Consider the following 25,630-nt stretch of genomic DNA (forward strand, 5'->3'; position numbering starts at 1 on the left):
TGTAGAGCCATGAAAATAAAAAATAATATTTTTTCCACAAAAATGATCTTTTCTCCCCCCAATTTTTACTTTCACAAGGGTAACAGGAGAAATTGTACCCCAAAATGTATTGTGCAATTTATTCTGAATACGCTGATACCCCATATTGGGGGGGACCACTGTTTGGGCACACATCGGGGCTCCGAAGGGAAGTAGTGACATTTTAAAATGCAGACTTTGATCGAATGGTCTGCAGGTGTCATGTTGCATTTGCAGAGCCCTTGATGTACCTAAACAGTAGAAACCCCCCAAATGTGACCCTATTTTGGAAACTAGACCCCCCAAGGAACTTATCTAGATATGTGGTGAGCATTTTGAATGCCCTAGTGCTTCACAGAAGTTTGACGCAGAGCCTTGAAAATAAAAAATAATTTTTTCCACAAAAATGATTTTTTTAGCCCCCAATTTTTTTTATTTTTGCAAAGGTAGCAGGAGAAACTGTACCCCAAATGTCATTGTCCAATTAGTCCTGAGTACGCTGATACCCCATATGTGGGGTAAACCACTGTTTGGGCGGGAGCTCATAAGGGAGGGAGCACCATTTGACTTTTTGAGCACAAAATTGGCTGTCGCGTTTGGAGGCCCCCTGATGTACTTAAACAGTGGAAACCCCCCAATTCTAACTCCTACCCTAACCCCAACACACCTCTAATCCCAACCCAATCCATAACCCTAATCAAAACCCTAATCACAACCCTAACGCCAAAACACCCCTAATCCCAACCCTTATCAAATCCCTAAGCCCAACACACCCCTAATCATAATCTCAACCCTAACCTCAAACCTAACCCTAATCCCAATATACCCCTAATCCCAACCCTAACCTTAACCCTAATCCCAAACCTAACCCTAATCCAAACCCTAATCCCTAACCTTAGCCCTAATCCTAACTTTAGCCCCAACCCTAGCCCTGCCCCTAACCCTACCTTTAGCCCCAACCCTAACCCTAACTATAGCCCCTAACCCTAACTTTAGCCCTAACCCTAACTTTAGCCCCAACCCTAGCCCTGACCCTAACCCTACCTTTAGCCCCAATCCTAGCCCTAACTGTAGCCCCAACCCTAACCTTAACTTTAGCCCCAACCCTAACCCTAGCCCTAACCCTAATTGGAAAATGGAAATACATACTTTTTTTTATTTTATTGTTTTTTCCTAACTAAGGGGGTGTTACTTACTATTTTTTTTTTATCACTGTGATAGGATCTCTCAGTGACCAAAATAAAACAAGAGGAAGAATCTTCCTCTGCCAGCCGGCAGATCACGGCGGGCGCATGCGCCCACCATTTTTTTTCCCGGAGGAAGAAGCAGGCAGCCAGAAGGGGACGCAGGAGGACCCAGAGACACCGGTAAGTATAACAGGGTCCCCGATCCCCCTATTTCTCTGTCCTATGATGTGCGATCACATCAGAGAATGACACACCGTTTTTATTTTTTGCTGTCGCCAGTAAACGGTTAATTACCGGCGATCGCAAAACAGGGGTTGGTAAAAACCGATCCCGATCATGTTCTTTGGGGTCTCGGCTACCCCCGGCAGCCGAGACCTCAAAGATCTGCTGGGTGGCGGGCGCACAGCGCATGCGCCCAGCATTTTTTTTCCTGGAAAAAGATGGCGGCGCCCATCAGGAGCCACAAGGAGCATCGGGGGAGAGAGGTGCGTATCGGGGGGCGATCGGGGACCCCATTTCTCTGTCCTCTTATATGCGATCACATCGGTGGACAGAGAAATTTAAATGGGAAACTGCGTTTTGGTTTTTTTTGGCCGCCGGTAAACGGTTAATTACCGGCGATCGCAACCTGGGGGTCGGTAAAAACCGACCTGAATCATGTTCTCTAGGGTCTCTGCTATCCCCGGCAACCGAGACCACAGAGAAAATCTGACTCTGGGGGGCGCTATACACTTTCCACAGCGCCGTTAATTAACAGCGCTGTGGTTTAAGTACCCTTAACTGCCGCCATTAAAAGGCGTATCGGCGGTCATTAAGGGGTTAATTCAATACAATTGTGCAAGATTGGAAGCTGGATAATCTCTGTTTTCCCAAGTGGTCCCTTGCAGTTCCATGCTGTCAAGGAAGCCTAAAGCTGGGGTGAGCTGGTTTACCTTTACCTCTATAATGGTATCAGGAAGGCGTTAGATTGGGTCATTATCTTGCAGCACAATAAATTTGGAGACAAATTATTCAGTCAATGTCCTTAAAACCAATCGTCACATGAAAATCAACAATTAGTCTTATAAGTGATTTGGCCTCTACCCTACAGAGCCCTGTCCTCAACAATCTCAAGTCTGTTTGGGATTAGATGAAGTAATACTGGGATTTGCCCAATCATGCATTCATAGAAGATCTGTGGATAATCCTCCAAGATGGTTGGAACATCCTCCTTGCTTGTTCCTTCACAAACTGTGTGCAAATGTAGCTAGAAGAATTGATGCTGTTTTTGAAGAAAAAGTTCAGACAAAACAAATATTGAATTTGAGTTATTTTTCTTGTTTGTTCACTTTTTCATCAATTAAGAAAATGCAAATAATTAACACTTCGATTTTGTAAAAAACTTTGTTACTTTGCAGAACTTTTACCTCACCTGCCTACATTTATTGCACAGTACAGTATGTACCATAGATTTTACACTCAGTATTGAAATGTTTTATTGTGCCTCCTGATATTTCACCATTATGATCCTTAGGCTATGTGCCCACGTTGCAGAGTAGAAGCAGATTTTTCCTCATCAAAACCGCACACCCTTGCCAGGAAAAACGCATGCAGATTTTTATGCATTTTTGACACGTTTTTCATGCGTTTTTTCTAAGCTTTTAAGCATAAATAAAGTTGGGACAAAAAAAAGCTCTTATGATGTCATTTCCTAGTCCAGCCCCTCTTCTCCAATTTATTTTCAGTGGAACAGTGGAAACTCTCCAATTCTAACCCCAACACACCCCTAGCCCTAACCCTAGCTCAAAAATCATTACAGAACCCGACATATGACACGTGGTTTACATACGGTAAACCATGTCATACCAAAACTTTTTTTTGCTGTAAGTGTTTAATAAATTTAGAAACTTGTGTTAGGAATAATTTGGAACTCTAGAGGTTAAATTAAAGGCTATAAACGTGGAAATAAATTGCATGGGCTCCCGCGCAATTTTCTCCGCCAGAGAGCGAAAGCCAGTGATTGAGGGCATATATTAATAGCCTAGAGAGGGATCATTGTTTTTGGCCTCCCCCTGACTAAAAAAAATCTAAGATGCGTCTTTTCTGGCACTTAGCCTCTCTCATCCCACTGCCCTGTGGCATTGGTATATGGGGTAATAAGGGGTTAATGTCTGGTTAATAATAAAGCCTGGTTAATAATGGAGAGGTGTCAATAAGACCACTATCTATTATTAATCCTATAGGCTGAAAGGGTTAAAAATACACACACACATTAAGAATAAAGTCTTTTAATGCAATAATTACACACAGGTTTAACATATTTATTGCACACTTAATCCAAGCGAAGCCCTCATTCTCCTGTAAAAAAAAAACAAACAAACAAACCCCCCCCCCAAAAATAAAAAAACAACAATATCCATATTTCTCCGCAGTACAGTCAGGACCCACACCGTAAATCCATCACAAAGGATTAACTAGTTTACAACGGGGACCGTTGCTAATGCTACCGGCCCCACTGTAAACCACTGCATAATGAATTAAATCATCTCTGCGCAGGCTCCCCGACTGACCGGGGATGAACGGATTAGCGTGGGAAAATTTCCCATGCTCATGAGTTCACCTCTGGTCAGCCGGGGAGTGCGCGCAGCCGCAGTGAGTACCGCTGACGTCTTCGGCTCCCAACGAGCTGCACTCGTGTGAACTCGTTATACAATGAACAGGGTTGCTTTACGGCCCCATTCATTGTATCGGCGGCGGTTTAGAGCAGCCACATGTTAAGTGGCTGCTCTAAACTTTAGATCATCATGGGACACTCATTTAAAATGGATTCTGCGGTATACTAGGTATCTTTTGTAGTTTATTTTAAGGTGAACTTGGGCTTCAGGGAATTAGGAGTCTAGGTGAGTATATGGTATTATTATTATTTTTTTTTTTTTTAAGGTGGCGATCGGCGGGCACAGGTAGGTATAATTTATTTCCACAGATAACCACTGGCCACCAATGAAAATGTATTTTGAGGACAAATTTTAAAAATAATAATGGGCCAAAACAAAAAAAGGGGTGAAATATAGGGCCATGCTAAAAAAAGACAATTATAAAGGGGAAACAGTTTGATGGGAAATACTGGTCCCGTCGAGCTGATCCGCTGCCACTAAAGGGGAACAGTATAATATAATTTCACTGCACACTCGTAGATTTCATGCTAATTGGTTTAAATGTTATTATATATACAATTTGTGGGAGCAGAATATATAGAAGTCGTCATATAAACACGACATTTCTGCTCTGCCATAGCCTTAATCACTTTGTTGCTGCAAATATAAAAGAAATATATCAGAAAAAGAAAAATAAGGTTACAAGAAAGCAAATTAAATCTTCCCAGTAAGCAAAAAATCATAAGAAATCCAAATAAATATATACATATAACAACAATATTATGTATGTACCAATATGAACAGTGTCCTGGTACATTTTGAGCTATTCATAGAGGAAAGAGAGATTACCTTAATCCAAAGCCAGATCATAGATAAGGTGCACAATAAGGCTAGGTTCACATTGCGTTAGTGGGTGATCGCTAACGGACAGCGTTGCACGGCGAAAATGTCGCAATTAACGTCGTGCAACGGGTCGGTTAGCGCACCCATTGACAGCAATGTAAATTTCGCCTGTAGCGCATCGCTAGCGCGTGCCTTTTTCGGCTCGCGCTAGCGATGTGCCGTTCCTTTGTGGCGTGCCTCGGACGCTGCTTGCAGCGTCCGCGGCGCGCCCGAGGTCCGTTCCCCGCTCTCGCAGATCGGGGATCTGCGAGAGCGGGGACGTTAGCGCGACCCCTAAACGCGGCCCCTACAAAAACATTGTGTTAGCGCAATCCGCTAGCGCTAAACGGATTGCCCTAACGCAATGTGAACCTAGCCTAAGGGGTAGTTCTCCCCGTAGTGCCCAAAAGCGGCTGCAAGGAATAGCAATATGATTAGCATATATGTGCATCTATTGTGAGTAAAGGAAAAAGCAAAATAATACCTAGTACTGCAACACTCTTGAGATGATTGTAGGTAACCACCTAGTGGTATAAAGGTCTGTGGAAAACAAGTGGTCCAGATGTGACTAAGGCTACTTTCACACTAGCGTCGTACGACGTACGTCGCAATGCGACGTACCGACGCATACTGTGCAAAAAAAAACACATCGGGGGCAGCGGATTTAGTTTTAAAACGCATCCGCTGCCCCATTGTGATGTCCGGGGAGGAGGGGGCGGAGTTCCGGCCGCGCATGCGCGGTAGAAAATGGCGGACACGACGCACCAAAAAACGTTACATGTAACTTTTTGTGTGGTCCGACGCAACACGACGCATCAGTCGCACGACGGATGCAACGTGTCGCAATGCGTCGCTAATGCAAGTCTATGGAGAAAAACGCATCCTGCAGGCAATTTTGCAGGATGCGTTTTTTTCTCCAAAACGACGCATTGCAATGTGCGTCGTATGACGCTAGTGTGAAAGCACCCTAATATGCTGTCCAAATGAAGGTAATAGACTTTGCAATAGCGCCAATAGTACTATAAGTACTATAAGTAAAAGGTGCCCAGTAGCACTAAGTATGGTAATCAACATATTGGACTATCTCCTCTCCCCTGCGGAACTCTGTTTTTACAGAAGGGGTTATCCTTGTGCCCCACCCCTATATGGGACTCGTTCCAGCTTGAGAAGGAGCTTGAGCGTTTTTACCGGACTATTAGATTAAAAACTCACTTTGGGTTGTCCCCTAGAGAGGTGGCATCACCATCAGGTGATATCTCGGTTCCTGAGCTCTCAATTTCATCACTTGGTCTCCGTACTTCTAATAATTTCTGTCCTCCACGCACATACCATGCAACTGAGACTTTCATCTCACTAGTAGACCGTGAAGTCAAAATGCTTTCTCATCAACAACAACTTGGTCTTTTTCCTGCACATTCCAATCTCTCATTGATTGAAAAACAGGCTCTCACTTCTCTCCATAACAACAAAACTATTATAATTAAGCCAGCAGCCATTTTTGGGCACTACTGGGAGAACTGTCCCTTATTCTGCACTTTATCTATGATCTGGCTTTGGATTAAGGTTATCTCTCTTTCCTCTATGAGTAGCTCAGTGATACCAGGACACTGTTCATATTGGTACATACATAATAATGTTGTTATATGTGTTTATGTATATATTTATTTGGATTTCTGCTTTTTTGTAACCTTTTTTCTTTTTCTGATATATTTCTTTTATATTTGCAGCGATAAAGTGATTAAGGCTCTGGCAGAGCCGAAACGTCGTGTTTATATCGCCGCTTCTATATATTCTGCTCCCACAAATTGGTTTAAATTTTATTATATATACAATTAGCATGAAATCTACATGAGTGTGCGCTGAAATTATATTATACTGTCATTAGGGCCAATTGGTCCATTACACCGACACCTCATAATTTGGACCGAGTGCACGCTAACTTTACTTCTACTAAAGGGGAACAGACATAGCCGATGGGAGTAGTTGTCTCATCGGCCTGTCTAGTTACATGCACGCACACACACGCACGCACACGCGCACGCACACGCGCGCGCACACACACGCACGCACGCACGCACGCACGCACACACACACACACACACACACACACACACACACACACACTGATCATGAAAGGGACATCCAGCGCCATGCGATCATACCAGTCCATGTTAGCAGCCATCATCCAGGAACACTGGAATGATCTGAGATTCTCGTCTTCCTGGATTATGGGATGGCATGATGGGATGCCCATGATGTCAATTCTTTTTTGCTGCGGTTTTGATTTACAAAACTGCAGCAAATGCGCTTGAAATCCGCAAACATTTTTAATATTTGTGGATTTCAAGCTTTCCAATACAAGTCTATGGCGGCGGAATTGCCGCAAAATAAATGAACATGCTGCGTATTTTACCGCAATGCAATTCCGCTGCGGAAAAATACGCAGCATGGGCACGGCAGTTGCGGAATGCAATTAAAACTAATGGGATGCATTTTGTTAGCATTTAAGCATTTCCGCAGAGGAAAAACACGGCGGAAACACTTAAAAAAAGCAACATGGGCACACAGTGTTATTGTTTCAAATTGTTAATTGTGGGAAAACTTGTTTTAAACATTTTCTAACTCTTTAGGCATAAACAAAAATGCATGGCATTAAAATCATAATGGTGAGAGATTACCAAAGGTTGCTTCTTCTATGGTACTAATACAGTTCGTGTAATTGGTGAACAATTTATTTTGAAGAAACTATTAATTCTCTGTTTATATTACTTTCAGAGGCTGGGCCTCACACTACAGTCTTGCGAAATTTGGCATACTTACAAAAATCCAGACCCTAAAGCAGAAACCCATGAATCCCATGACGCTGTTGGCTTCTATCATTCGACAGTGCCATTGTAACCTGAAACATCTATACATTTGTGAACCTGGCCCAGGAGTAGGCAGTTAATTTTCTCAAGGGGCCACATGAGAGACTGTGACTGTTGTGGAGCGCTGAACTAATAGGCTGAAATTAATTCTGCTCAGTATTAATATTAACATATTACAATTAATATAAAATAATTATCACAATATTGAGCAGAATTAAGTATGCTGACATCCTCCTATATATCGTTTCAGCTTGCACATAGCCCCTTCTATATATTGTATGAGCACACATGCAGCCCCTATATGCCGTAAGAGCACACACAAAGCCTCCCCTTGACCATCAGGAGACCCACATAGCCTTCCCATGTCCAGCAGCAGTCCCCACCTAGCATCTCCATGTCCAGCAGGAGTCCCCACATAACCTCGCCATGTCCAGCAGGAGGCGCCACACGGCCTCCCCATCATGTCCAGCGGGAGTCACCACACTGCCTCCCCATTATATCCAGCAGGAGTCGCCACATGGCCTCCCCATCATGTCCAGCGGGAGTCGCCACACGGCCTCCCCATGTCCAGCACGAGAGCCACCCAGCCTCCCCATGTCCAGCACGAGAGCCACACAGCCTTTTCTCATCTAGCAATAGACCCCATAGCTTCCCCATGTCCAGCATGAGACCCCATAGCCTCCCCATGTCTGCAATGAGACTCCCGTAGCTTATGCATATAGAGGTGACATTGGGCGCCAGCCAACAGACTGGGGAGGGCATGGTGCGACTTTTGGGTCACTGTTTTCAGCCCCTCAGCTAACTCAGTCCACAGGCTGGACATGAACAGCCAGAGGGCCGGATGTGACCTGCGGGCTGCACTTTGCCCTGGTCTGACTTCGCATAATAGAACTGTTAAAATGTAAAACATGTTTATCTTGCTTTTATTTTTTGCCTTGTTTTATGTGTTTTTTTATGTTTTGTTTTTTTCAGGCTAGAGATGAACAAGTGAAGCAAATGCTTAAAGTAATATCTGGAGAAATCTGTGAACTTGATTTAAGTGATTGCTACTGGCTGACCTTCCCTACCATGGATATTGTATCGAGCTGTAGAAAACTTGTTAAATTGAATATGTCTGGATGTTCAATAACCTCTCTGAGGTTGTCTAAGATTCTTACAAATCTTCATTTTTTGTGTTCATTGTCTATTGACATCAATGCAGGTTTTGACTCTGGACAGCTGAGTAGTGAGTGTAGAACTACTCTCGGACACTTGAGAGAATTAAAACAGACTCTGTTTGTTCCATCTTATGGTGTTGTGCCCTGTTGCACTAGACTTGAAAAGTTGCTTCTCTACTTTGAAGTATTGGATAGAACTCGTGAAGGAATGGTAATGTCTGGTCAACTCATGGTAGGAGAAAGTAATGTGCCACATTACCAACACCTTAGACTGTTTTATGCTCGTCTTGCACCTGGATATATAAATGAAGAGGTTGTTCGATTGTATCTAGCAGTTCTTAATGATCGTACTCCGGAAAATCTTAGATCTTTTCTCATATCTGCTCCCGGAAGCTTAACAGAAAGCAGAGCTACCAAAAATCTCTTTGAATCCATGGCAAAAAATGTAATGTTGGAGGCCTTCCAGTTACCAAAATCCTGGCTTAATGGATCTTCATTACTCCAGCACATGAAGTTTAGTTGTCCTTCATATTTGAGTTTTAGCCGCTGCATGATTTCTGTTGAACAGCTTACTCAGTCAATCTTAAATGGTAGACGTGACTGCAAAAGCCTTGTCAGTTTGAATTTGAGGGGATGCACACTATGCCATATTTCAAACTTAACGTTCAGAAAACCAGACAATGAAATTGATTGTTCAGTTTTAGATGGATTAATATCTGCTTGCCCAAACCTTGTACATTTGAACTTGTCATCAGCACACTACCACAGTTCAGTTACATCTGGAGTACATCTTTGTGACATTCTTTCACAACTTAAGAAACTACAATCGATATCTTTGCCAGTGTGTGCTATAACAGATATTAGAACCAAAGCTCTTTATCAGACTCCAGGACAGTCTATTCCCAGCAATTCTGCTTATACCTTTAGCAAAAAGGTGCGTATTGGAGTACCCTCTTTTGCAAAGATGTCTGAAGAGCAAGATACATTTAAATTACAGTCTGCATTTTGGAAACTTCTCAAGGAAATACCAGTTTTGCAACAATTAGAACTGATTGGCTCTAATTTTTATTCAGTTATGCCTCGAAATGATCCTGCAATACGAAACAGTTACCCACCATGTAAACATTCCCAAACTGTGCGTGATGAAGATATCGCCGCAATCAGTCAACTTAGTTTTTTGCAAAGTCTTACCCTAGCACAGCTGCCGGGAATACTTACAGGTTCTTGCCTTGTGAGCATTGGTAGGAGCTGTCAGCAGTTGCGTACGTTATCGCTGGCAAATTTTGGTATGATGGGCAAAATGATGTTCATGTCGTCACTCTGCGAGATGTTGACACACTGCAAATATTTAAAAGATCTGAGGTAAGCAATAATATTTTCTGTGGTGTTCTGTAATTCTTTTTATTCTTATTGCTCCTATAGAGTCAACATATTCTGAAACTCTATACAGAGGTTTTAACCCTTTCACCCTCAATCCCGATTTCGCCTCCCTGACCAGGCCAGGTTTTTCAATTCTGACCAGTGTCCATTTTATCAGGTAACAACTCTGGAATGCTTCAACGGATCCTAGTGATTCTCAGATTGTTTTTTCAGGACATGCTGTACTTCATGTTAGTTTTATATTTTGGTCAATGTAGGTTGCTTTAACTTATGAAAACATCGAACATTTGACAAAGTTTGAAAATTTCACAATTTTCTAGTTTTTAATTTTTCTGCCCTTAGAACAGATAGTCATACCACACAAGATAATAAATAAATAACATTTAAAACTAATCTACTTTACGTCAGCATCATGTTTAACCATTTTTTGTTAGGAAATTATAAGTATTAAGTCAGTATTTTCATTTTCTAACAATTTACAAAACCAATTTTTTAGGGGAATCACATCAGATTTGAAGTAACTTTGATGGGCCTATATGTAAGAAAATACCGAAGTGACACCATTTTAAAAAGTGCACCCCTCAAAGTGCTCAAATCCACATTCAATAAGTTTATTAACCCTTTGCGTGCTTCACAAGAATTAAAGCAATGTGTAAGCAAAAATGAAAATTGTATTTTTTTCCACCCAAAATATTGTTTTAAACCCAGATTTTGAATTTTCTCAAGGATAACGGGGAATAAAATAGACCTTACAATTTTGTTGTGCAATCTCACCCATATGTGGTGAAAAACTTCTGTTTGGGGAAATGGCAGGTTTGGCATGGAAAGAGCGACATTCGACTTTTGGAGCCCCAAATTGGCTGAAGTAGATAGTGGGTGCCATGTTTTGTTTGCATCGCCCCTGATGTGCCTAAGCAGTAAAAACCCATGACACGTGACCCCATTTTGTAAACTGCAACCCTCAAGCAATTTATCTAGATGTGTGGTGAGCGCCATGAATCTGCAGGTGTTTAACAGAATTTAATAACAATGAGCCATGAAAATTAACCCCTTTCTGACATCGGATGTACTAATCTCGTCCGTGTGCCCTGGGCCTATCTGATCGGGGATGGATTATTATGTCCGCATGATCGCCCGCGCACACTGGTTATCTTGTTTTTTTATTTTTATAATCTTTATTTTTTTTATATAGCGCTAACATATTCCGCAGCGCTTTACAGGTTGCATACATTATCATCGCTGTCCCCGTTGGGGCTCACAATCTAAATTCCCTATTAGTATGTCTTTGGAATGTGGGAAGAAACCGGAGTACCCGGAGGAAACCCACACAAACACTGAGAGAACATACAAACTCTTTGCAGATGTTGTCCTTGGTAGGGTTTGAACCCAGGACTCCAGCACTGCAAGGCTGCTGTGCTAACCACTGCGCCACTGGTTGATAGTTGCCGGGTGTCAGCTGATTGACAGCTGACACTCGGCACTAAATGTCAGGAGCGGACATGCACCGCTCCCATCACTTTAACCCTCAGAATGCTGCGATCAAATGCTATGACATCATTCCTGCAGCCAGCAGAGCTGACAGTTTGTACAGTATGTACAGCATGGGGATGCAGCGCTGCATCCCCATGCCGTAGAAACTATCAGCCTGCAAAAAATGTAAGTCCCTTAGGCTAGGTTCACATTTGTGGTTTAGTCCGCAGCGTCTCATCCGCAAACGCATGACAAAAACGCATGAAAACGCGTTTTTTTTTCCGCTTCAACTTACGCATGACTGATAAAAAAAAATGCAACAGTTGCATGCGTTTGAGTTTTTTATGCAAATGCGTTTGATAGGAAAAAAAATTTCAGGAGAATTTCCTTGACACAAGCCACGTCAAATGGGCGTGTCTCATGGGATTTCTGTATTTAGACCCTTGTGCACACACGAGCGAACGCATGTCCTTGCGATTCTATGCATTCCCATAGAATGTAATGCGTTGCGTTTTACAGAACCCCCAGCACCCAGAATATGTTATGCAGTTATATGTATATATAATAGGTTCCATGTGAAATGCATCAGTCCACAGGCTGCGCCCCTGGGCAGAGGGGACAAGATATTATCCTTCTGACCTCCCCCACCTTTGTAATTCCCACAGTAAATATCAGCAGGCTCCGGCCACCTGCGGCTATTGTAATGTATGTCTGGCCTGCCGCTTTTGAATTGGCCTGCCCTCTGTATCTGTTGTGATATATATTATGTGTCCTGTGAGTAAAGAGTTGTCACACTGGAAATACGTGGAGAAGCAGTGATATTTTATATGCGCCCATGTAATGAAGCCATTCCAGTCAGCGTCCTTCATTCAGAATCCAACCAAAGCAGAGTGGACCTCCTGAACCTCGGGGTGGTACTGAAAGAGGTACTCCAGTACAGCAGACCCTGTTACAGTAATGCGTTGTTTTGACTAACGTATCGCGGCGGAGATTTGCCACCATAAAAATTCCAACATGGTGCGTTAGCCGAGCCCAGCCGCACACCGCGATAATACGCATGCGTAGGCCAACACATGCTAACGCATGCACCTACATCTACAATGTTAAAAATATGAAATGACACATGCGGATGTGTGTGTCAGAACCGCTGCGGACACAACCGCAAATGTCAAACCAGCCTTAGTGGGTCAAAGTAAAGAATTAAAATAATTGTAAAAGTATTTTTTGAAAATTAAAAAATATAAAAAATCAACAGATATTGTATCCATAAATAAATATTTGTATGAAAAAACAAAAGTACACATTTGGTATCGCTGCGTCTGCACCGATCCATCCTATAAAACTAATTAACTCCTTTAGTAAACACCATAACAAAATTGATAAAAAAACAAGGCAAAAAGCAATGCTTTTTTTACCCTTCGCCACGACAGCACCCCACATGAGAGAGAGGGATCCGCCCATAGGAACAGGAAACCTACAGAATAAAAGGAGGCGGTCCCCTCTCCTCCACAGTTTAGGTTTCCTGTTCCTATAGGAATCCCTGCTTACCTACAGAAGAGGATCCCCGAGCCATGCACCCACCTGCGTCGGTCTCTGAGGGAACGGCAGGGGCTGCAGTTCCAGAAGCAGCGGTGGGGGTGCCCCTGCTTGCAGCCTCCCCCCTCGTCTGGTCAGCCACCATGGTCCGGGTCCGGTCACTGCTGGTCCGCCCGGCTCCATGAGGACGCGCGCTCAGCGGCCGGCTAAATAATCCACAGCCGCCGCATGGTGAGGAGGAGCGGCGCGTCTAACCCGGAAGTCGCCAGAGCACTTCCGGGTTAGGTCCGGGGAGGCAGGAGATTCGGCGCCAAATTTAAAAATGCAGTGCTAGCGTCGGCCGGTGTGTGTGAGTATGGCTTCACCGGCCGACGAAGCGCACTTGCCTGCAACAGAGCAGAGTTCTCCCAGCAAGGAGACAAGCGCCAGGAGCAGCACTAAGAGTGGTGGTCGGCCTCCGGACAAACGATCTACCACCAAACAGAGACATCACTTGTCAAAAAATCCACCTCCAGAACCGGTACCTGTCAGCTTCACTGGGTGAGTTTTTAAAAAAGCCTCTTCCTATATGCTGATATATGTTCCTCCTGTATCCCCTTCCACTAGACTAAGAAAAGGACGCACAAGTCCAAGCACAAGGAATGTGCCTTATGTACGCAGCCCCTTCCGGATTCTTATACCAAAAGGTTATGCTCAGAATGCATCATGCTAACCTTACGGCAGGAGAATATAATGACTCCGTCTGATGTTAGAGCCATAATCCAGGAAGAAATGCAGGGGTTGGCGCATACAAGTAACACCAGTACCCGCCAACAGGTCCCAATCTCCAACAAGCTCAGAATCAGACGTTGTACATAGATCCTCAGACGAATCTGAATCTCAGCCGAGTTCATCCGAGAATGATGGGGGGCTCTCTCTACCTAACAGCAGTGTAGACAACCTAGTAAAATCTGTCAGAAGCACGATGGGGTGCCCAGATGAGAAGGGGAGAAAGTCAGATCATGACATTGTTTGCGGGGTTAGGACAGAAAAAACGTAGATCCTTCCCCGTCATACCCACGATTAAAGAGCTAATTAAAAAAGAATGGGATAAGCCGAATACAAGAGGATTTCTACCATCATCCTCTAAGACGCTATCCCTTCAGTGATGAGGAACTGAATTCTTGGTCAAAGGTGCCAAAAGTTGATGCTGCAGTTGCTTCAACTTCCAAACAATCGGTCTTGCCAGTTGAAGATTCGGGGGTCCTAACTGACCCGTTAGACCGTAAAGCAGAAACCTTACTTAAAAGATTATGGGAGGCTAACACGGGGGCATTCAGGCCAGCTATCTCTAGTACCTGCACCGCAAGGTCGCTACTACTGTGGATGGAACAGCTGGAGGAACAATTCAGAGGTAGAACTTCGAGAGAGTCAATCCTACCGAAAATCCCTCTAATAAAAGAAGCAATAGCATTCCTGGCAGATGCCTCTGTGGATTCGCTACGCCTAGCAGCCAGATCAGCCGGCTTAGTGAACACAGCCCGGCGAGCACTCTGGTTAAAAAACTGGTAAGGGGACGCACAGGCAAAAGCAAAACTTTGTGCGATCCCCTGCCAGGGTGAGTTCCTTTTTGGGAAAACATTGGAATTGGATGAGCTCTTAAATAAAGCGGGAGAACGAAAGAAGGGCTTCCCTAACCAATATCTTCCATCTTAAAGGAGAGCCTTCAGAAGACGCCCCTTTACCAGAAACAAACCGTTTGAGAATCAAAGGGAGCGCTGGGAGACAAAGGATCCAAAACAAAAAGGTGCTCTGTTTAGCGGATCCTATAATACAAAGCGTAGCAAGTACCACTAACCATGAAGTAGGTGGCAGATTAAGATTTTTCTTTTCTAAATGGAAACAAATAACATCTAGCCATTGGATTCTGGACATTATTCAATATGGGTTAAAATTAGAGTTTGATAGAATCCCTTGGGATTCTTTTATAGTAACATCACCAAAAGGACGGGAAAAACAAGAAGCTCTAGAATCAGAGATCCTATCTCTTCTATCTAAAAAAGTCTTGATAGAGGTTCCCCAGGATCAAAAAGGGAAGGGGTTCTATTCCCCTTTGTTTTTGATCAGTAAACCAGATGGTTCATTTAGAACCGTCATAAATCTCAAAAAATTAAATTCTTTTTTGCGTAACCATACTTTTAAAATGGAATCCATTAGTTTTGCCATCAAGCTTTTGTTCCCTAGGTGTGTCATGGCCGGGATAGACCTAAAAGATGCCTACTATCATCTTCCCATACATGCCGAACACCAGCAGTAACTAAGGGTAGCAGTCATCCTGGCAGGACAGGTTCGTCACTTTCAATACGTAGCAATGCCATTTGGGCTTTCTATGGCTCCCCGCATCTTTACAAAAGTGATATTCGAAGTGATGGCTCATCTACGCCAACGGGACACTTTGATAATACCCTACCTAGATGATTTTCTAGTAGTAGGAGATTCTATACCTCAATGTAAGATGTGATTATCTAATACGATCTCGTCCCTACAGGAGTTGGGTTGGATCGTCAACTTCGAAAAGTCCAGGCTGAATCCAGCGAACGTTCAAATATTTCTAGGAATACAGCTAGACTCCGTAAGTCAGAAAAGCTTCCTACCGCATTCCAAAAAAGTGGCTATACAATCAAAGGTGTCAGAAGCAATGGAAAGCCCACACATGACACTAAGGAAGGCTATGTCTTTACTGGGATCATTATCCTCATGTATTCCAGCTGTGCCGTGGGCTCAATTTCATACCCGCCAATTACAGTATGAAGTATTGTCAGTCCAGGGGAAAAAAGGACATCTGGAAAGTAAACTAACTCTTTCCAGAGAGTTCATAGAATCCCTATCCTGGTGGCTAGATATGGAACACCTTTCAAAGGGTGTACCATGGATAATAGACCCTTCTAAGATAATTACCACCGACGCTAGCCCTATGGGGTGGGGTGCACATATGGAGAATGATCTGGCCCAAGATACATGGGATCAGGCAGAATTAACATGTTCTTCCAATTGGAAAGCATTAAGAGCGGTAGAATATGCCTTAAATCATTTTCTTCCACAGATTCAAGGAGGCCATGTAAGGGTTTTCTCGGACAATTCCACCACAGTGGCATATGTAAACCGTCAAGGTGGTACACGGTCAGGAAGTCTGATGACCATAGCAGCAGACATCTTCCAGCTAGCAGAGTCTCATCTTGCATCCTTAACAGCCCTACACATCAGAGGTGTAGAAAACACCAAAGCAGACTACCTCAGTCGAAACATGCTACGCCAGGGGGAATGGACCTTAAACAGAACCGTATTCAAAATGATCAAAAGAGCAAGCAGATCAAATAGATCTGTTTGCCACAAGAGACAACAGGTAAAAAGGTTCGCTTCCCTGAACTTCATGGATCATCCAGACATGTTGGACTCCCTTCACCACCCTTGGAAGTTCAGACTGGCATACGCCTTTCCTCCAGTGTCTCTGATTCCACTAGTGATCAGGAAAATCAGGAGGGAACAAGCCAGAGTAATCCTCATTGCACCTTTTTGGCCAAAGAGACCATGGTTCTCTTGTCTCCAGAACATGTGTCTATGCGATCCATGGATTCTTCCATCAGACAAGGAACTGCTGTTCCAGGGCCCCTTTTTCCACCCGCAAGTAAAAGGGCTTCACTTGATGGCATGGAATTTGAGGCAATTATTAAGTTCAAGGGGGTTTTCAGTGGAACTAGTAAACACCCTGTTACTAAGTAGGAAAAGATCTACCACCCTAATATATGGCAGGGTATGGAATAAATTCTTAAACTTTTATACAGTACCGTTCACTAAGCAAGTTCCGGTAATACCTATTCTAGAGTTCCTACAAAAAGGTACAGAATTAGGATTATCGGTAAACACCTTAAGAGTTCAAGTCTCAGCGTTAGGAGCCCTATATGGATGCAATATAGCAGCCAATAGGTGGGTCTCCAGATTTATGAAGTCTTGTGAACGAAGTAATCCGGTCCATATTCCCCGTCTACCTCTGTGGGATATAAATTTAGTACTAGAGACCTTAACTGGCTCCCCATTTGAGCCACTAGATTCCATACCTCTAAATGTCCTGACTTTTTCAAGATCGGATAGTCCTAAAACCAGATCCCTCATACCTCCCTAAGGTGGCATCCACCTATCACAGATCACAGGAAATATTTCTCCCTTGCTTTTTTTATTCCCCTGTTACTCCAGAACAACATAAGTTCCACACCTTAGATGTCAGAAGAGCCATCCTGACCTATATAGAAAGGTCTCAGACATGGAGGCTGAGTAGGGCTCTGTTTATCTCCTTTCTGGGCTGCAAGAAAGGACATGGGGTCACAAGAGCTACCATATCTCGGTGGATCAGAGAAGCTATCTGCTTGGCCTATACATCAAAGGGAGAAATTCCTCCAGTGGGTATAAAAGCACATTCAACACGAGCCATGGCTTCCTCCTGGGCGGAAAAAGCAGATGTACCAATCCATTTAATATGTAAGGCCGCAACCTGGTCTACACCTTCTACCTTTTACAACCATTATAGACTCGATCTATCTACATCTTCTGATCTGACCTTTGGTAGCGCTATTCTTAGTACAGTATTCCCACCCAAATAATGACTCTCTGAAAATCTCTCATGTGGGGTGCTGTCGTGGCGAAGGGTAAAAAGCCGGATTACTCACCGGTAATGCTCTTTTAATGAGTCCATGACAGCACCCATTTACTACCCTCCCTAATTATGCACAGTTCTTTCTTTTAAGCTCACAAATAATGGTTGTATAGAGTTTAAGACATTTATGTTGCTGAATAAGAATTAATACTAAAGCTTTTGCGGTTCCCTTTTTATACTCTGTAAACTAAACTGAAGAGGAGAGGGGACCGCCTCCTTTTATTCTGTAGGTTTCCTGTTCCTATGGGCGGATCCCTCTCTTTATGGTTATAGACATTACCTCAATGAATTTTAACCCCTTCCCGACCTGTGACACAGCGTATGCGTCATGAAAGTCGGTGCCAATCCGACCTGTGACGCATATGCTGTCACAGAATGATCGCGTCCCTGCAGATCGGGTGAAAGGGTTAACTCCAATTTCACCCAATCTGCAGGGACAGGGGGAGTGGTACTTTAACCCAGGGAGGGGTGGCTTTGCCCCCACATGGCTACGATCGCTCTGATTGGCTGTTGAAAGTGCAACAGCCAATCAGAGCAATTTGTAATATTTCACCTATGAAAAGTGGTGAAATATTACAATCCAGCCATGGCCGATGCTGCAATATCATCGGCCATGGCTGGAAACCCTGATCTGCCCCCCCTCCACCGCCACCGATCTCCTCCCCAGTCCCCCGTACTGTGGTCTGCTCCCCTCCATCCTCCTGTCCGCTCCCCCCGTCCTCCTGTCTGCTCCCTCCGTGCTCCGATCCACCCCCCGTGCTCACCCCCTCATACTTACCGAGCCTCCCAATGTCCGTCCATCTCCTCCCTGGGCGCCGCTATCTTCCAAAATGGCGGGCGCATGCGCAGTGCGCCCACCGAATCTGCTTGCCGGCAGATTCGTTCCATGTACATCTTGATCACTGTGATAACCTATCACAGTGATCAAAATAAAAAAAATTGTAAATGAACCCCCCCTTTATCACCCCCATAGGTAGGGACAACAATAAAATAAAGAAAATATATATATTTTTTTTTCACTAGGGTTAGAACTAGGGTTAGAACTAGGGTTAGGGTTAGGGTATGGCTATGCACACGTATTCTGGTCCTCTGTGGATTTTTCCACAGCAGTGCAAAATCGCTGCGGACTTATCGCAGATTCAACGTGGTTTTTCTGCGGATTTCACTGCAGTTTTACCACTGCAGTTTTCTATTGAAGCAGTTGTAAAACCGATGTGGAATCCGCAGAAAGAAGTGACATGCTGCGGAATGTAAACCGCTGCGTTTCCGCGCAGTTTTTTCCGCAGCATGTGCATAGTGTGTTTTGTTTCCCATAGGTTTACATTGAACTATAAACTCAAGGGAAACTGCTCTGGACCCGCAGCTGCGGAAACGCTGCGGATCCGCAGCGTTTTCCGCAGCGTGTGCACATAGCCTTAGAATTAGGCTATGTGCACACGGTGCGGATTTGGCTGCGGATCCGCAGCGGATTAGCTGCTGCGGATTCGTAGCAGTTTTCCAACAGGTTTACAGTTCCATGTAAACCTATGGAAAACCAAATCCGCTGTGCCCATGGTGCAGAAAATCCCGCGTGGAAATGCTGCGTTGTATTTTCCACAGCATGTCAATTCTTTGTGCGGATTCCGCAGCGTTTTACACCTGTACCTCAATAGGAATCCGCACGTGAAATCCACACAAAAACCACTGGAAATCCGTGGTAAATCTGCAGGTCTTTTACCTGCGGATTTTTAAAAAATGGTGTGGAAAAAGCTCACACGAATCCGCAACGTGGGCACATAGCCTTAGGGTTGGAATTAGGGCTAGGGTTGGAAATAGGTTTAAGATTAGGCTTGTGGTTAGGGTTATGGTTAGGGGTGTGTTGGGGTTAGGGTTGTGGTTAGGGTTGGAGTTAGGGTTGTGGTTAGGGTTGGGATTAGGGTTAGGATTGGGATTAGGGATAGGGTTGTGTTGGGGTTAGGGTTGTGGTTAGGGTTATGGCTAAAGTTGGGATTAGGGGTGTGTTGGGGTTAGTGTTGGAGTTAGAATTGAGAGGCTTCCAATGTTTAGGCACATCAGGGGTCTCCAAACGCAACATGGCGCCACCATTGATTCCAGCCAATCTTGCGTTTAAAAAGTCAAATGGTGCTCCCTCCCTTCCGAGCCCCAACCTGCGCCCAAACAGTGGTTTACCCCCACGTATGGAGTACCAGCATACTCGGGACAAACTGGGCAACAACTATTGGGGTCCAATTTCATCTGTTACCCCTGTGAAAATAAAAAATTGCTTGCTAAAACATCATTTTTGAGGAAATAAAAATGATTTTTTATTTTCACGGCTCTGCGTTGTAAACTTCTGTGAAGCACTTGGGGGTTCAAAGTGCTCACCACATATCTAGATAAGTTCCTTTGGGGGTCTAGTTTCCAAAATAGGGTCACGTGTGAGGGGTTTCTACTGTTTAGGCACATCAGGGGCTCTGCAAATGCAACGTGACGCCCGCAGACCTTTCCATCAAAGTCTGCATTTCAAAACGTGACTACTTTCCTTCCGAGCCCCGACGTGTGCCCAAATAGTTGTTTACCCGCACATATGGGGTACCAGCATACTCGGGACAAACTGGGCAACAACTATTGTGGTCCAATTTCTCCTTTTACCCTTGTGAAAAAAAAAATTGCTTGCTAAAACATAATTTTTGAGAAAATAAAAATTTATTTTTTATTTTCATGGCTCTGCGTTATAAACTTCTGTGAAGCACTTTGGGGTTCAAAGTGCTCACCACACATCTAGATTAGTTCCTTGGGAGGTCTAGTTTCCAAAATGGGGTCACTTGTGGGGGAGTTCAATGTTTAGGCACACGGGCTCTCCAAATGCGACATGGTGTCCGCTAATGATTGGAGCTAATTTTCCATTCAAAAAGTCAAATGGCACGCCTTCCATTCCGAGCCCTGCAGTGCGCCCAAACAGTGGTTTACCCCCACATATGGGTTATCAGCGTACTCAGGACAAACTGGACAACAACATTTCGGGTCCAATTTCTCCTGTTACCCTTGAGAAAATAAAAAATTCCGGGCTGAAAAATATTTTTTGAGGAAAGAAAAATGATTTTTTTATTTTCACGGCTCTGCGTTATAAACTTCTGTGATGCACCTGGGGGTTTAAAGTGCTCACTATGCATCCAGATAAGTTCCTTGGGGGTTCTAGTTTCCAAAATGGGGTCACTTGTGGGGGAGCTCCAATGTTTAGGCACACAGGGGCTCTCCAAACGCGACATGGTGTCCGCTAATGATTGGAGCTAATTTTCCATTCAAAAAGTCAAATGGCACGCCTTCCCTTCCGAGCTTTGCCGTGCGCCCAAACAGTGGTTTACCCCCACATATGAGGTATCGGCATACTCAGGAGAAATTGCCCAAAAAATTTTAGGATCCATTTTATCCTGTTGCCCATGTGAAAATGAAAATATTGAGGCTAAAAGACTTTTTTTGTGAAAAAAAAGCACTTTTTCATTTTTACGGATCAATTTGTGAATCACCTGGGGGTTTAAAGTGCTCACTATGCATCTAGATAAGTTCCTTGGGGGGGTCTAGTTTCCAAAATGGGGTCACTTGTGGGGGAGCTCCAATGTTTAGGCACACAGGGGCTCTCCAAATGTGACATGGTGTCCGCTAAAGATTGGAGCCAAATTTTCATTCAAAAAGTCAAATGGCGCTCCTTCCCTTCCGAGCCCTGCCGTGCGCCCAAACAGTGGTTTACCCCCACATATGAGGTATCAGCGTACTCAGGACAAATTGGACAACAACTTTCGTGGTCCAGTTTCTCCTTTTACCCTTGGGAAAATAAAAAAATAGTTGCTAAAAGATCATTTTTGTGACTAAAAAGTTAAATGTTCATTTTTTCCTTCCATGTTGCTTCTGCTGCTGTGAAACACCTGAAGGGTGAATGTGTTTTTGAGCACCTTGAGGGGTGCAGTTTTTAGAATGGTGTCACTTTTGGGTATTTTCAGCCATATAGAACCCTCAAACTGACTTCAAATGTGAGGTGGTCCCTAAAAAAATGGTTTTGTAAATTTTGTTGTAAAAATGAGAAATCACTGGTCAAATTTTGACCCTTATAACTTCCTAGGAAAAATAAATTTTGTTTCCAAAATTGTGCTGATATAAAGTAGACATGTGGGAAATGTTATTTATTAACTACTTTGTGTCACATAACTCTGATTTAACAGAATAAAAATTCAAAATGTGAAAATTGCGAAATTTTCAAAATTTTCGCCAAATTTCTGTTTTTTTCACAAATAAACGCAGAAATTATCGACCTAAATTTACCACTAACATGAATCCCAATATGTCACGAAAAAACAATCTCTGAATCGCTAGGATCCGTTGAAGCGTTCCTGAGTTATTACCTCATAAAGTTACACTGGTCAGAATTGCAAAAAATGGCCAGGTCATTAAGGCCAAAATAGGCTGGGTTACGAAGGGGTTAAACAAAACAATTCAGATGCAGGTGAAGTTCAGACTTTCAGCTTTCATTTGAGGGTATCCACATTAAATTGGATGAAGGGTTTAGGAGTTTCAGCTCCTTAACATGTGCCACCCTGTTTTTAAAGGGACCAAAAGTAATTGGACAATTGACTCCAAGACTATTTCATGAACAGGTGTGGGCAATCCCTTCGTTATGTCATTCTCAATTAAGATAAAAGGCCTGGAGTTTATTTGAGGTGTGATGCTTGCATTTGGAAGGTTTTGCTGTGAAGTAAACATGCGGTCAAAGGAGCTCTCCATGCAGGTGAAACAAGCCATCCTTAAGCTGCGAAAACAGAAAAAAAAACATAAACATAAGCATAAAGAATTATAAGGCTAGACTGGACTTTGCTAAAAAACATCTAAAAAAGCCAGCACAGTTCTGGAAGAACATTCTTTGGACAGATGAAACCAAGATCAACCTCTACCAGAATGATGGAAAGAGAAAAGTATGGCGAAGGCGTGGTACAGCTCATGATTCAAAGCATACCACATCATCTGTAAAACACGGCGGAGGCAGTTTGATGGCTTGGGCATGCATGGCTGCAAGTGGCTATGGGTCACTAGTGTTTGTTGATGATGTGACAGGACAGAAGCAGCCGAATGAATTATGAGGTATTCAGAGACATACTGTGTGCTCAGATCCAGCCAAATGCAGCAAAACTGATTGGTCATCGTTTAATACTACAGATGGACAATGACCCAAAACATAAAGCCAAAGCAACCCAGGAGTTTATTAACCCCTTAATGACTGTCAATACGTCTTTTAACTGACCTGAGATATTAGTTAATAGCGTCCCCATACAGGTGACAATCCAGCAGGTGTCGGCTGTACATTGTAGCTGGCAATTTGCTGTATCAGCCACGATCAGTGTTGGCACCGACCATATCTGTTTAACCCCTTAAGGCTGAGTCACACATAACGATATCGTTAACGATATTGTTGCAACGTCACGCTTTTGGTGACGTAGCAACGATCCCACTATCGATCTCGTTATGTGTGACAGCGACTAACGATCAGGCCCCTGCTGGGAGATCGTTGGTCGATGGGAATGATCAGGACCTTTTTTTGGTTGCTGATCACCCGCTGTCATCGCTGGATCGGCGTGTGTGACGATGTGTAGCGATGTGTTCACTTATAACCAGGGTAAATATCGGGTTACTAAGCGCAGGGCCGCGCTTAGTAACCCGATATTTACCCTGGTTACCATTGTAAAAGTTAAAAAAAAGCAGTACATACTCACATTCTGATGTCTGTCACGTCCCCCGGCGTCCACAGGGTTAAAACTGCTTTCGGCAAGAGCGCTGCTAATATGCACGCGCTGCTGCCGAGAGCTTCCCTGCACTGACTGTGTCGGCCGTAAAGCAGAGCACAGCGGTGGCGTCACCGCTGTTACTGCCGGCGCTGACACATTCAGTGCAGGGAAGCTCTCGGCAGCAGTGCGTGCATATTAGCAGCGTCTTGCCGAAAGCAGTTTTAACCCTGTGGACGCCGGGGGAAGTGACAGACATCAGAATGTGAGTATGTAGTGTTTTTTTTTTTTACTTTTACAATGGTAACCAGGGTAAATATCGGGTTACTAAGCGCGGCCCTGCACTTAGTAACCCGATGTTTACCCTGGTTACCCGGGTGCTGCAGGGGGACTTCGGCATCGTTGAAGACAGTTTCAACGATGCCGAAGTCGTTTCCCTGATCGTTGGGCACTGGAGAGAGCTGTCTGTGTGACAGCTCCCCAGCAACCACACAACGACTTACCAACGATCACGGCCAGGTCGTATCGCTGGTCGTGATCGTTGGTAAGTCGTTTAGTGTAACTCCAGCTTTAGAAGCTGCAGTCAATAGTGACTACATCATATAAATGGTTAACAGAGTGTGGGGGCTTCCTCTTTATCCTAATTGGTGCCCTCAGATCATGATTGTGTGGTTCTGATGTTTGCCATGGCAATTCATGACCAAATAGCGAAAAACAGAGAACAAACAACCGATCTGATGCCCATATAATCAATAAATAGAGTTTATTAAGGAAAGGTAATACTACATAAATTGGTAGGGGGGGGAAAAAGAAACCAAAAAATGGGGCACACAGAGGAGACACAGCAGCATACAAAACACAGTCCCAAAATATTACGGTACTAACATGATATAAATAAATAAATAAATAAATATATATATATCATTGAATATCGGACTGATAAATGTTAATATTACTCTGTTTAAACCAGCATAGAGTGCCAAGAAAATATATATGTGGCCAAAGTGCAAAAATGAGTGCAAATATAAAGTGCACAAGTGCAAAAAATCGGCCGCTGGAATAACTAATTAGAGCAGGTAACTGCTGTAAGGTATGGTGGGCACTGACACAGGTATGGTTAATAGTACTATCAATAAATAGTTAAATATTGTAGGTATAATAAAAGGAAAGTGCCCAGAGCAGGATTTACCTGAATTGCTGCTGTCTCCTGGATGTGCCAGTCCCCAACGCACGTTTCGGCGTGAGCCTTCGTCAGGGGCCCCCTGACGAAGGCTCACGCCGAAACGTGCGTTGGGGACTGGCACATCCAGGAGACAGCAGCAATTCAGGTAAATCCTGCTCTGGGCACTTTCCTTTTATTATACCTACAATATTTAACTATTTATTGATAGTACTATTAACCATACCTGTGTCAGTGCCCACCATACCTTACAGCAGTTACCTGCTCTAATTAGTTATTCCAGCGGCCGATTTTTTGCACTTGTGCACTTTATATTTGCACTCATTTTTGCACTTTGGCCACATATATATTTTCTTGGCACTCTATGCTGGTTTAAACAGAGTAATATTAACATTTATCAGTCCGATATTCAATGATATATATATATTTATTTATTTATTTATTTATATCATGTTAGTACCGTAATATTTTGGGACTGTGTTTTGTATGCTGCTGTGTCTCCTCTGTGTGCCCCATTTTTTGGTTTCTTTTTCCCCCCCCTACCAATTTATGTAGTATTACCTTTCCTTAATAAACTCTATTTATTGATTATATGGGCATCAGATCGGTTGTTTGTTCTCTGTTTTTTGCATTTAATTTTCCGAGTTGTCCGCTATTACGTCCAGCTTTTGGGGTACATGTGTTATGCACAAATATATACTGAACATTTGAGTACACGTGCAGTTCTGTGTATCCCGTGCCTTGAGTTGTTTGTTTATGACCAAATAGCGGCCTTAGAGTCTGACGGCTGTTGTAACCTGTTCAGAAGTTAGAGGCATTTAGGTGGTAAAAATACATATTTCCATTTCCGTCATGCCACTTTGCATTAATTCCTGAAAGTCACCTG

General features: G+C 43.6%; 1 protein-coding gene across 7 annotated transcripts in view; it reads left to right on the forward strand.

Annotated features, from left to right (window-relative positions):
* The window catches only part of FBXL18 (F-box and leucine rich repeat protein 18), a 385,112-nt gene that overhangs the window by 280,095 nt on the left and 79,387 nt on the right, over positions 1-25,630 (forward strand). For all 7 annotated transcript variants that reach the window (XM_077275634.1, XM_077275632.1, XM_077275628.1 and 4 more), the window contains one exon: positions 8,560-10,106. In XM_077275634.1, the coding sequence (XP_077131749.1) occupies positions 8,584-10,106 (1,523 nt within the window). In that variant the 5' untranslated portion in view covers positions 8,560-8,583. The remainder of the gene's footprint in view (positions 1-8,559; positions 10,107-25,630) is intronic.

The sequence above is a fragment of the Ranitomeya variabilis genome, chromosome 7 (assembly GCF_051348905.1).
Source record: "Ranitomeya variabilis isolate aRanVar5 chromosome 7, aRanVar5.hap1, whole genome shotgun sequence".
Taxonomy (NCBI): Eukaryota; Metazoa; Chordata; class Amphibia; order Anura; family Dendrobatidae; genus Ranitomeya; species Ranitomeya variabilis.